The 14,461-nt window shown below is 33.8% G+C and overlaps 1 protein-coding gene across 1 annotated transcript; it reads left to right on the top strand.

The window, feature by feature from the left end:
- The first annotated feature begins 3,050 nt into the window (after positions 1-3,050).
- On the top strand, positions 3,051-13,141 carry LOC127411851 (pancreatic triacylglycerol lipase-like). Its single transcript, XM_051647684.1, is given in 13 exon segments — positions 3,051-3,111; positions 3,193-3,344; positions 3,433-3,552; positions 3,648-3,782; positions 5,297-5,405; positions 5,527-5,643; positions 5,919-6,037; position 7,199; positions 9,182-9,270; positions 12,081-12,210; positions 12,289-12,403; positions 12,523-12,690; positions 12,856-13,141. Coding segments are annotated over 13 exon segments (1,377 nt in total). The 5' UTR covers positions 3,051-3,053; the 3' UTR covers positions 12,920-13,141.
- Positions 13,142-14,461: the final 1,320 nt, after the last annotated feature.

The raw sequence follows: 14,461 nt of genomic DNA, 5'->3' as shown, positions 1-14,461 counted from the left end.
TTCCTAACCCTTAAGATATAACCAACATCCATTATTTCCCATGGATTTCAAATAAACTGTGCAAGTCTGAAACAGTTCTACAGTATTCACTCATGAAAACACTATTGTGTGGCCACAGAAGATGCACTTCCTGCAAAACCATTGGAGTCTTTAGAGCATTTGACCTCACCCATTTGGCCTACAATACAGCAGACACCTTTTATAAATCAGCTCTTGCACAGGCATCTTGCAGACAAAAATCCCTTGAGGTTATTTTCAAATAGGATTATGTTGGGTTTGAACACCACTTACTACGTAGCCGTTCAGGTACTTCATCTAGTAAAAATTACAGCCTACGCCTCAATTGTTTAACTTTCATTTAATAAACTCTTGACCATTTGCAAGTAATCGGTTTTATGTGCGTGAACATCTTCATTACGACAGATTGTTACAATGACAGAGAGATAATTAAGCTATCCAACTTTATCCGCTTGGCTTCAATGATTTAAGCCTACTGGCGCCAAATACGAATGAGTCCCATGCTCGAGAATTCCAACTGGTGAGATAATCAGTTCGACAAATTATGAGTGATAAAAGCATAATTTGTTTAGGTATGAGTCAGGAACATCTCTTATAATTATGACGCTCTCGACCTGATTAGCTAATAAATATCTGAAGACTATGTTCAGAGAGAGCGAGGGAGAGAAATCGAGTTGGCTTAATGCACTCTGCTGTCATCTACTGGTAATGGCATTTAATGCACCTCTATGGCACTGTCATTTCTTCAATGTCTTGAGGCAGCACTTTTTTATTTTTATATTATTTGTTTATTTTATTTTTATCAAAATAAGATATACATTTGTAATGGCAATTCAAGCAGAATGAATAAACGATAAGTAAGGCACATACAATAAAGTATGTAATATCGCAGTTTTTACAAATACAATACAAAGGTAACAAAATGAAAAACAATATACAAAATACAAAATGTAAAATTAAAGACAGAGAACAAAGGGGAGTCTTTTTAATCATCTCACAAATTAAGATCTTTGGCAAATTTGCAGGGTTGTTAACTTTACATTCATTTTAAATAAGGAAGATAGAAACAAATGAAATCTTTTTTAAAGACTGAAAAATAAGGGTTTAACTTCAAATACTTGCACTTATGAATTAAAAATTTACAGATTACAAAAAATACATGATTATTTCTAGAAATTGTATGTAGCGATTGGACCTTTGTTTCCAGCCAATAAAACATATATTTCCAGAATATATTTGAGTGCACACAGTAAAAGAAAAGATGATCTGTTGTCTATAAAATACAAATATTATTGTCAAAAATAAAAACTCTTAAAATGTTTACAATTCTTAAAAATTCACTTGAAGGATATACATTACTGAATATTTTAAAATGAGTTTCCTTTGCTTTAGGAGCAACTGGGAAACTAATATAATGTATTCACAATTTCTGTACAGTTGGCTTGTCATACATTTGCAGAATGCCATTACGATATAGAAGTGTGGGATACAATATAGAATTAAAGCAGAAATGAATAAGTTTGTTAGGAAGCCTTGTTCTAAGGTCATTACCATTAAAAAAAGGGATGGGAAATCACATGAGCCATCAAGGGAGTTCACTAAAGAGTTTTGTAGAGAGAGCACTCTGATGTTAAGCATTTGGTTTGCTAGACTTTGATGAAACTTTGCCAAAATTGCTAAATAAAAACCAATTCATACACGCAAATTACTAAAACTTATGTCCTTGACCTCTGACCTGATCATTCAATAATATCTCAGGTCTGTCAATTATCAACTAAACATACTGACTGTGATTATAATATATTTCAAATGTTCTGATACTGATAGAGGAAGGTGGTCGATTTATTAATTAATGGATTTAACTTATTTTTTAAATAGTTTGGAGCTTCAATTTCATAATATTTATTAATTTATAACTTATAATAAGAATAATAAGAATAATAATAATAACTATTATTATTACCTATACCTTACAGTTTCTCATTCATTTAAGTTTTTTAATTGTTCCCCTTCATTATTAGGCAAATAATACAATAGGGTTAAAAGTCACATTTGATTTGATTTTCTCCCAAAATACTAAACAGCAACAAAAACTACCACAGTACTTTCCTGTTTGTGACTATATACTGCAAAATATTCCTGATCCATGAGATCATTGCATGCAATGTCTATAGTTTGATTTTGAGGCAATTTGTTCTAATATTTAATAATTTCTAAAATGCATTTATGTAGCTAATGATAATCCCTGAAATGATCACATTTATTTTGAAACAAAATTATCAGTTTTGTTCAAGGTGATTAAATCAAAATATTTTAATAACTGTTCAATGAGTGAAAGGATAATAATTGGGGTAAAAAGCCCCCCTGTTGCACAGGCTAAAGGTACCGTAAAACACATTGTTTTTTTTAAGTGGAGTGGATTTGATATGAAAAATGTTCAAAGTGGGCTCACATTGACTGATCCAATCACATGGAGATTAGTTTCTTTATAGAATACTTGAGATGTTATGAAATGCTAAATGTGATTAATATTATTATTAACTGTTATTTTTAATAAGTATTATCTTAATGTGTTACTCAAAAAAGCATCCTGCTGTCTCAAAATTATTTGCGCTCTAACTATATTGTCCCTGTTTACACAATATCACTATAATCCCCATGGGGGCTTTTTTATCCTTATTTTTTAATGAATTGCATTTTATTTTCACAGCAAATTATTTTGCTCCATCAATATTCCATAAAAATAAAAACAAATTATTATTGAATATTTTTTTGTACACTTTGTGACCAGAAAAAAGGCCCATTTTCCTTAAACTGGGCCTTTAGTCCCATTGTACCCTACATATCAGAATGGGTCACCACCTGCTCAGCCCCTCACCTGGGCTTTGCTCACCTCTCAAAGTGGGCCTCATAGCTTAAAAGGAGCCCAAACTAATAAAGCTTGGCGTCATCAAAGTAGGTGCTTGTTTGGTAATATGTTGACAGTATTTAAGCTTTAGTTACGTTTGATAGATGAAATTGTTCTTTTGTTTCAGATGTGGCTGCTGGGGATTGCAGGACTTGTGAGCTGCTTAGCTGGAGCAGCATACGGTAAGCTACACATGGATATATAAATGTCTCTGACATTTAAGCCACACATAGATCTATTATTGGTCATGTTTATTTTATTTGGTGGTGAGGTATGCTATGGAAACCTGGGATGCTTCTCTGATGATGCACTATGGTGAGACACTATTGAAAGACCTATCTCCAAGTTACCCTGGAGCCCGGAGAAAATCAGCACACGCTTCCTCCTCTTCACACGGGAAAATCCAGACAACTATCAGGCAAGCAGACATCTCAAATACTGTCTGTTTTATTAAGGCTGTACTAAATTTAAAAATGTTATGTTTGTCTCATCCCTTCCATTGTTAGGAAATTTCAAACAGGCAGTTTATCGCAACATCCAATTACAAGCCAACCAGAAAGACCAGATTTATGATCCATGGATATTTTGACAAAGGAGATGAGAACTGGCTTGTTGACATGTGTAAGGTATATGCACTTTTTTAATAGTTCATGATGGAAAGGGTGGACTGGGAGAAGTGCTTTCAAATCTTTTAATTTAAATGCACTCTTTTGATATGCAGCTCATGTTGACAGCTGAAGATGTGAACTGTATATGTGTGGACTGCAAAAATGGTGGGCAGACACTCAACACACAGGCAGCCAACAATATCAGAATGGTTGGAGCTCAGGTGGCCAACATGATCTCAATATTTAAGGCAAGTAGGAACAAGAAATCCTCATGTTTACCCCAGATAAATGTATGGCTAAACGTTGAATGATAAAGTAATACCTACAAATGTTTTACTAGTTTATAAACATGTTAATGTAGTCTCACAACAGACACTCTTCATATAAAAACGTCTGTCATCAGAGTGGAAATTCACACAGACAGTAAACAGTACATCATTCAAGGTCACAGCTATCATCTCACACACAGCTTACATTAGCTTTATTACAAATACTGTGTAGTAAGGTACTACTCTTAAAGTAAATCTCTGTTTGACCATCCAAATACATTTGAATTAAAACAGTAATTATTATTTGTTATGTTATGTTATGTTATGTTATGAGAACCTGCCATGTATTTTATAGGCTTCTCTCTCTCTCTCTCTCTCTCTCTCTCTCTCTCTCTCTTTTTTTTTTTTTTTTTTTTAGCAAAATATGAATAGTAAAACTAAATAGTCAAAATTATTAAAAACAAAATTGTATTAAGGTACCAAAGAACTCTTAAATATCCTTTTGATCATCTAAAGACATTTCATTTAATGCAAACAGGCATTTTTATTATATTATATTATGTTATATTACATTATATTATTTTATATTACATTACATTACATTATATTATATTATTTTATATTACATTACATTACATTATATTATATTATTTTATATTACATTACATTACATTACATTATATTATATTATTTTATATTACATTACATTACATTATATTATATTATTTTATATTACATTACATTACATTACATTATATTATATTATTTTATATTACATTACATTACATTACATTACATTATATTATATTATATTATATTATATTATATTATTTTATTTTATTTTATTTTATTTTATATTATACAATGGGAACCTGCAGTTATATTGTACGTTTTTAGCTAAACATAAATACAAAACAATTATAAAACACAAAACAATTGATGTAACTGCAAAAATGTAAATGTTAACATTAAAATATAAATGCATTGTTTTGGCTTGCAAATATTGTAAATAATAAACTATATAATTATTAATTAATAATTATTAAATTAACATTTTTAAAACATGTTACGACCTGCCTTGAAATAATGTTATGTTATGTTACATTATGGGAAACTGCCAATACATTGTATATTATAGGCTTTTTCTCTATGCTATGTTATGTTATATTATATTATAATATATTATTATATTATACATATTATACATTATATATTATAATGGGAACATGCAATTATATTGTAGGCTTTTAAGCTAAATATAAATATTTTTAAAAAATATATAAAACATAAAATAATTAATGAACTTAATTGAAAAAATGTCCAAGGTAACATTAAAATATAAAAGCATTGTTTTGGCTTGCACATATCAAAAACAATAAACTGTATAAAATAAAAAAAAATTAAAACACATGTGACAACCTGCCATTTATGAGAAATGCTTGTCCTGAAAACTATCATTTGGTACTTGCTTATGCAGAGTTTTTGCCTCACAGGACAGTTTTAATCAGATGCCAGAAAATGTCCACATCATTGGGCACAGTCTGGGGGCACACTGTGCTGGAGAGGTTGGACGTAGGACACCAGGACTGGGCAAAATCACAGGTGTGCAGTCAAGTTAGGGTGAAGTTAATACATTTTAAGATGTATTTGTAAGTTTCTTAGTTCAATGTACTTACATGTTACATGCTTTATGGTCTGCTTGTGAGTATTTGTCTCTTCCTAGTCTTGGATCCAGCTGAGCCTTACTTTCAAGACTCCTGAACTTGTCCGCTTGGACCTATCAGATGCCATTTTTTTGATGCCATTCACACAGATTCACTCCCCATCTTCCCTTACATTGGTGTGAAGTGATCTAAATAAAGTTGCTCATTCTTGTTTTTAATTGTATGCTCTGTATTGCACACAAGCTTGAGATCAGTGTCAAGCTTTAGCAATACAATCACCTAGTTCAAAAATTTAAAAAAATGTTTTGTATTGTTTATTTATGGCGTTATAATTAATGGGTATTAAAATGATAAAATCAAGTTAAATGATGTATTAGATACAGAAAAAGATGTGTCATTGTGTGTTTTAGGTTATATACTGTAAATATAGCAGAAGTAATATTTTTTACAGGACTAGGAATGTTCAAAACTGTAAGGCACATTGACTTCTACCCCAATGGAGGAGAACACATGCCTGGCTGTGACAAAAATATAATTTCACAAATAGTGGATATTGACGGAATTTGGGAAGTTGAGAAAAAAAAAGAAAAAAAACTGTTTTGTACAAATTTAGCTACAAATGGTCTCATGTATGATACATTAATACAAAACATAACAGTAAAAAAAAAAAAAATCTTAACAAAAAGAAAATCCAAACAATATAGTAATATTTCATATTAGCATTAAATTACATAAGTAAGCTTGATGAATTGGACACTACTTCAGTATTTTATTATAATATTAGTTAGTATGGCATGTACACTAACCCTAACATTACATATGCCATCAAGTAGTAATCTGCTTAATCTAATTACTTTTTAGTTAAAAGGAATGCAACACATTCCGATTATAGTAACTGACTTTAAATTAAGGTAATTAAGTACAATTAGTTAATTAAAACAGCCTGATGTCCTGAAAATTATGTGACCGTGGCACCATTTTAGCAAAATAAAATGACATGGTTCATTGCTGCAGTTTCGAGGTCAAATGTCCACTGAGGGGCGCTAATTAATTTCTCACTAACAGACAACAGTCTGTTAGGATCAGCAACCACAACTCCTCCACCCTCACTTTGAGCACTGGTGCACCACAGGGCTGTGTGCTGAGTCCAATCCTCTACAACCTCTTCACCCTCGACTGCATACCTGAGCATGGCTCCAACTGCATAATCAATTTTGCAGATGACACCACGGTGCTAGGCCTGATCAGCAACCTACAGGGAAGAGGTACAGCACCTGGCAGTGTGGTGTGCCAACAACAATCTCACACTCAACACCCAGAAGACCAAGGAGCTGATTGTGGACTACCGGCAGACTAGGAAGGGCCACACATACACTCCCATCTACATTGATGGGGACGAAGTGGAGCGTGTGACTAGCTTCAAGTTCCTGGGTGTCCAATTCTCTGAGGATCTTTGCTGGACCTACAACACCTCCACTCTGATCAAAAAGGCGCAACAGTGCCTTTACTTCCTTAGGAAGCCAAGGAAAGCTCACCTGTCCCCCCACATCCTGATGAACTTTACCGCTGCACTATTGAAAGTATCCTAACAAACTGCATCACAGTGTGGTATGGCAACTGCACTGTCTCAGACCAGGAGGCCCTCCAGCGGGTGGTGAAAACTGTCCAATACATCACTGGTGTTCAGCTACCCTCCGTCAAAGACATTCACCACAAACGCTGCCTAAGGAGGGTGAGAAGCATTATCAAAGACACCTCTCACCCCAACCACTGTTGGTTTACTCCTCTCCCATCTGGGAGATGCTATAGGAGTCTACGCTGTCGCACCAGCAGACTCAGGAACAGTTTCTTTCCCTCAGCTGTCAGCCTACTGAACTCTAAACTCAGGCGCTGAACACTACATCCCACTCGGACTACGTATTTTTTTTTTGCACATTCCCTTGCACATTTCTTTGCACATAATTTCTACCTCTTGATGCCGCTTGCACTGTTATGGTCACCGGCCATATATATATATATATATATATATATATATATATATATATATATATATATATATATATATATATATATATATACACATATATTATACCTAATTCTGTACAATGCACCTTCAGTGTTTATACTTCTTCATTTGCACCTTGTACTGTATTCATAGACATTTGCATTGAGCTGGTCTCTGCTTCTCTACCTCATAACTTTGCACTCCATAAAAATCTTTATTGTATATACTCGTATATATATTTATATACATATTGCTATTTGCACTTCTGGTTAGATGCTACCTGCATTTCATTGGCTCTGTCCCTGCACTCTGCACAATGACAATAAAGTTTAATCTAATCTAACCTAAAAGCAAGTTAAATGTTCTCGCAAAAAGAAGAGGTCTTTAACGTAAATGCTCTTTGGAGTTTAAAATTAACAAATCTGACCTCCCTACCCTAAACCTTAAACCTAAAACTAACTGATAGTGTCATAAAAGCAAATGTGAGGTAAACAAAACCAATGTCCCTACCCTAAACCCTACACCTAAACCTAACTGATAGTGTCATAAAAGCAAATGTGAGATGAAAAACACAATAGCTGAAGCAACCACGTCATTTTATGGCGATTCTATGATACTTTCAGCTCACGTGTCAACTCACATGCTTTGCTGGACTCACACTCCTGTCTTCTGTGTTCTAAATTCATCGCTCAGCTGAGCTACTGTGCAACTTAGTAACTATGAAGTAAGCTTGTAAATGTAGTTGGTTATGTAATGCAAGTGTTAAAATGTACCATCTTTCAAATTATGTATTATAATAAAAGTGTTTTATTGTTATAAGATAACATTGTGTAAAAGAGCGAAAAATAAGTTATTCTGCCTGTTGCTGTAGTGTTCATTTTACCAGGAAACTGCTGCGATCCATAGAACAAGGCATGTAAAACTCACTTTGCAAAAACATAGGTATAGTAATGTGATTCGATGACACCAGGTTGCTCAAAAGATAAGGTAAGTAACTTAAAAGTAAAGTAACTAGTAATGTGATTACTTTTTGATTAATTAATTTTAGAGAAGTAATTAATCATTTGAAGTGGATTACTTTTTTTTTTTAGCAACTTACCCAACACTGTAACTAGATCATTGTCATGCTGGGTCAGAAATGAATGGGGGTTCAGAAAAAGTATGCCCTCATTAAGGTAAAAAGTTGCCCCTGAAAATCAGCTCCAGTGAGCAAAGGTTTTCCTTTTATAAAGAAGTTAATATCTAATCCTGCTGTCATGCATATATGTACATGTAACAGTGACTTCATGAATACTTTTTAACCAACATATCAGGGCATCAGTGGGCTTTCTAGAGCAGTACCATTGGATAAGCACCATTTCAAAAAATGACAGCAGGTTTCTTTTCAAATCAGCTGGAGTGGTGTAGCGGTTGGGGGAGGGGGGTGACATTGTGGCTCAAGTGGCAACATTTGTGCAATTCCAGCAGGGTTTGAATGGGAGGCCACAGCTGAATCTGTTCTGTTTGATCCAGTCGATGAGAAAGACTGAAGGAGCCAAAGTCACATAGCTGAAGCTCTTTAGATGCATGGTGGCTAACTCATGCTGTGAGAAAACAAAACAAATCCCAGTGACCCTATTCTCTGATCCATCTTCCTCATTTTCATTCATCCATTCATTCTGCTTATCTCTTTCTCACTCTGTTATTTGTACTCTTGTGCTCTTTTTCAGGTACTCATGACTTTGTTGCCTGCAACCATCTGAGAGCCTATAAGTACTACAGTGACAGCATCCTAAACCCCAAAGACATCTTTGAGTCTGTAAGTGGGATTTTATCTTGGCCTTGAAAGTACAAACCAAGCAGAGGATGTTTGTAAGTTGTAAGACAATATATAAGAGTCCTTGGGTTTAAATGTGACTGAGGATTTAAAGGGCTAGCCCTTAAACCTTCATCCACAAATTATTTACTCGCCCTCTTTTTCCAAACACATATGATTTTCTGTTAACACTTTACACTAATTTTCTCTTTTTTAAGTGTATAAAGGGGTTCATTAACAACTAAGTCATTTACAAATGCATTATAATAATATATAATTGATATGCAGTTATAAAAAACATGAATAAAAAGGGTGACTTTCATATAATACTTGCCAAACTGTGAGCCTGTTATAAATGCTTAATAAATACATTTATTCATTCTTGTATTAATCAAAAACATAAAAAGGTCTAATTCATGATTTATGTCACAATGCATTATAATAGATTATAATAGTGAGATTAAAATGAGGGATTATGCCATTTTACTACAGTCTGGTTTGTGTTTAAATTAATTACTGTAATGTCTTGACTAATTTGTGTTGTCACTTTTCTTATCACATTGATGAATATATAGTCTTCTAAAGTCCTTTGCAAAAACACTGTTCAGGTCTTCATGCTCATTCACAGCATAGATCATATAATAAAACCTAATCATAAACCATAAACATTAAATACAGATTTCTAAAATTAGCAACTCATCAATAATCCTTCATACTGTATGTGTCCACTTTACACTATGGTACATTTTTATAGGTAATTTATGTTGAATAAGTGTTGTTATTATTAAGCATTTATAACATGTGAAGTAAAATGTCTCACTATTTTGAAAGTATTGCACAAAAGTCTCCGTTTTTATTCATGTTATTATAACAGCATATCAGTGATTTATAATGCATTTGTAAATGGCTTATTAGTCATTAATAAACAGCTTTACAAACCCTTAACATAAGGAACATTAATGTAAAGTGTTACCGACTTTCTTCTGTGGAACACAAAAGGAGATGTTAAGCAGATTGTTAGCATCTTTTTTCATGTAATGAAAGTGAATGGTGACTAAGGCTGTCAGTCTGTCTCTCTTTATTTCCTGTTTTGTTCCAGTGAAGAAATCAAACAGGTTTAAAGCAACATGAGAGTGAGTAAATTATTACAGAATTTTCATATTTTTTTGGTGTACTATCCCTTTAAGATGGAAGGCAGTTCATAGTACAAAAAAAAAATATAAAAATAAAAATTTGAGATAGCTTTAAAAGGGAGTGGTTGAACTGGGGACTTGAAGGACCACCTGTTGTAGCACAAGACACTGATATGGCTGTGAACTGTTTCAATGGTTTGAAAGTTGATTTGCTGAGATTGGTCTGGGCAAAAGCCCAGTGAACAGGTTTCTGCTGTGGCTGCTGACAGAGGGACCATATCTGCAGCTGTCCCTGTTAATTATACTGTTATCCCCAGTTTGGGAGGCATCCCAATCAAACTGTGGAGTAGGCACAGAGCATGACTTCATTTGATTCACATTTGATCTCCACAGGGAACGATATCTCCCTTTTTGCTCCTCTCATAAACACCTTTGTGTGTTATTCCTTCATCTAGCTCACAACCATAAACTCTGTTGTTCCCACACTGTAAAGCACGGTGAGTTACCATCCTTTCCTTTTGAATTTATATTATGCCGATCTAAGATACATGAGAGATACAGAACAAGACATTTGAGAGATGGGTGATCTGTTGCAAGTGGATTTTTATTATGTTACAGTGACACATACAATGCCTCATACAATGCCTCAAACTCCAGATTTGCCTTGTCTGCATTATTGTTGTCTTGTGTGGCCAGACTTTTGACTTGCGGTTTAACGTTCAACATTGCAAATTTTTCTGGCCAAGAACCACTCAGGAAGAGACTGGCCAACATGTAAAGACTTTTATGTGCCATTTAGGGGCATGTTCATCTGAAATGGACTATTCCATAATCAGGGCCATTTCTAGCTATAAGCGATATAAGCAGCTGCTTAGGGCCCTGAGCCACTAGGGGGCCCCGCAAAGCAAAGTAATTTTTGTTTTTTAATTAAATGTTTTTGTATATAGTTATTTATTGTTATTTATAGCCATTTATTGTTAATTTTCATAGCAATTTATTGGTAATTTATTGTAAAAAAATTTTATTGTACATTTTTTGTTATGTAAACAAGCAGCATACAAGTGCAGCTCCTATCTGCTTGAATGGGGAAAGATCAAAATCTCCAAAACGGTTGGTCAAGATTACGATCAAAGATCAGCAGTAAAATATGACAATACGTCGTGCTTCTTTACCCCTTATTATGCAAAAAAATAATAATTAAAAAAAAAAAAAACAACACAATTTAACCAGCTTGTATAGCTAATGCGATTGTGCGTTCTCGAGTTGATTGACAGGCAATGTCTGTATATAAAAGGTGACTGGCTCTTTTACCTGTAAGGCGGGACTTCCTTTCTACATCTGTTGACCGTTCCAATTTTTCCCATTCATTTTAATAGAAGTGGTTTTACTTAAATTGTAGTGACCAAACGGCAATCATTTGCAGCGTGAAGCATTTACATTTTTCCATTGATCATGGTATAAATAGTGTGGGGTGGGGGGTGTACTGGCTTGTTTTGATTATTGGGTTGTTACCTCTCCCCCATCCCCCCTGGAATCTATGCCCCTGGATGAATAGAACTAGGAATGGAATGCACGGTCATAGATTTAAAAGGGAACTGATAACTGCTGTGTTTACATATTGTTCAGCTTCATACTGTAGATCTTACATAACGTTATAATTTCTTTAAATCTGTATCTTAGGGACGGTGCTTCCCATGCACTGATGGTGAATGTCCTTTCATGGGCCATTATGCCTACAGATTTACAATGACTAATGGTGTAGCAAAGGTAAAATATTACCTGAACACTGGCGACACTAATCCATTCTCCCGTATGGATCTGATGTCTGGCTGTGTATCTAATAGATCTTCAACATATTTATTAAATGTTAACAACTTCTTGTCTCAAGGTTATCGCTATAAAGTGAGAGTCACAACAGATGGCACCCTCAGCAACTCTACATCAAACATTAAAGTGCCGTTGTACGGTCCAACTCAAAACATCTATCAGTACCAAGTACACAAGTATGTGCCGTCTCTCCTTCAAAAGTAACGGCAAAATAAATGTAGCTTGTATTAGCGGATTGCCATTTGATTTCCAGAATTGCTTTTATTAAAAATGTTATGCTTCTTTTCTACTGCAGAGGAACTCTGAAGCCTGGTCAGACCTATGAGGTCTATATTGACACAGAGAAGGATGTAGGTGAAATTACCCGTGTGAAGTTTGTGTGGAATAACAATGTAATCAACACTCTACTGCCCAAGTTTGGTGCCACCAAATTTGAAGTGCTCAGGGGGCTAGACAGGAAATTGTTAGTGACCTTTTTTGCCACTATATGGCAGAATGCTCTTCATCGTTACTTGAACATTCAATCTATACACTACTTTTCTGTCTTCTGAAGTAGTTATAAAAATATGTGTAAGATGTGTAGTAATCAAATGGTGTGCAAAATTGTTTATTTATTTATTACTTTAAGGTTCCAGTTCTGTGGGAATGAAGTGGTGCATGAGGATATTCTTCAGACGTTGACTCCTTGCTAATTGCAGTAGAATCCTCTTCATGCAAATAAAGTGTTTATTGCATCAAGGGAAACTTCTTGCTTTTATCCATCAGTGTGTGGATACTGTTCTGTAAGTCTTCAAGGCAACACTAACATACGCTTATTGTTCTAATCCACCTATAAATTTACTACTCCAAAACAGACACGTACAGTACACTCGTGGACAAAGACTGGACTAAATTAATGTTTAAAACAAATTTGTACATGCTGGATTGTATATTCACACAGTGGTGTGCACATTTAGCTCTCACAATGTTTTCCTTAACTGGTAAACTAATAGCTTGTTAATTACAGCAATTTCAATGGTATGTGTGGTACTTGTTTTTCCCCCACCAGACTGCATTGCCCTCTAAAGACTGGATTAATTTAAATGTATTAGGTTTAGGTGGACAGTAGATAAATTAGATTTAGTTTTTTTCTAAAAAAAAGTTCTCAGAATAATCTCTTAATCTTATTCCATTTGTTCTGTTTACATTTTTGAGACACATTCAGGTTTGCTTAATTATTTAAGTTCATTATAATATAGTAATAATAATAACATTTTATAATAGATATAAGATAGAAAATAATTATAAATAAATATTGCAATACAAAATTAAATTATAAAAATAATAAAATATTGATGTTTATTGTTTTTATGATAACACTTCACAATAAGAGTTTATTTGTTAACATTTTAAAATGTATTAGATATCATGGACTAACAACAAACAATAGTCTAGATTTTATGGAAATATTTTTTCAATTTGTATTTTTTCCAAAATGTGTTTTCAATTTATGTTCATAGGTCATAGTGCATTAACTAGCCTAATGTCCATGTATAAAACTATTCATTTTAAAAATGTAATTATATTTACATATATTGTAGTATATTTTGAAATTATCATTTACAAAGATTAATTAAATATAATAATAATATTCTTACTTCAGTGTGATCATATTCCATATCTAAACTTAATAACAGCTGTTTCGATTGAACATTATTATTTACTGCATTCAAAATAAATGCAAAGACATCATTTTCACAGTATGACATTATTTTTATTCACTTATCCTTTCACAAACAGTAGTGCATGTTCTGTGGTGGTGGATATGGGATCTGTTCCTCCTGTTATATCGTATATGGTGGTCTTGCTCAGATAATCGTTAGATCATATTTGACCTCATATCTGTCACAGCGACAGCACTTTGGAAATTAAAAAAACCAGTTTGCAATCAGAGTTTACGTAATTTCTTCATAAATAAGTTAATACCAACCAACAGCTGCTGCGGGTCAATTGTGCTTAATAGAGCAGACGCGATAACAATTACGATGACCCTTGAAATATCATCATTTATGTAAAATCCTGTGTTTTTCCTGATGCAGCGATCTGGTGGAAATTTAAAGAAGCCCCTTTCTCCAGTAATCTGTGTAAAACTGGGTGTTCCAACCCCACAAACAGCACTTTTTGGGCAGTTTCAGCGCAATTTGAGTGAATTTGTCTATGGGCGCTTGCCCATAGACAGCAGTTCTTTTCTGGGC

The sequence above is a fragment of the Myxocyprinus asiaticus genome, chromosome 21 (genome assembly GCF_019703515.2).
Source record: "Myxocyprinus asiaticus isolate MX2 ecotype Aquarium Trade chromosome 21, UBuf_Myxa_2, whole genome shotgun sequence".
Lineage (NCBI taxonomy): Eukaryota > Metazoa > Chordata > Actinopteri > Cypriniformes > Catostomidae > Myxocyprinus > Myxocyprinus asiaticus.
The sequence above is the reverse complement of the archived record's forward strand: the minus strand, read 5'-3'. Positions and strand labels throughout refer to the sequence as shown.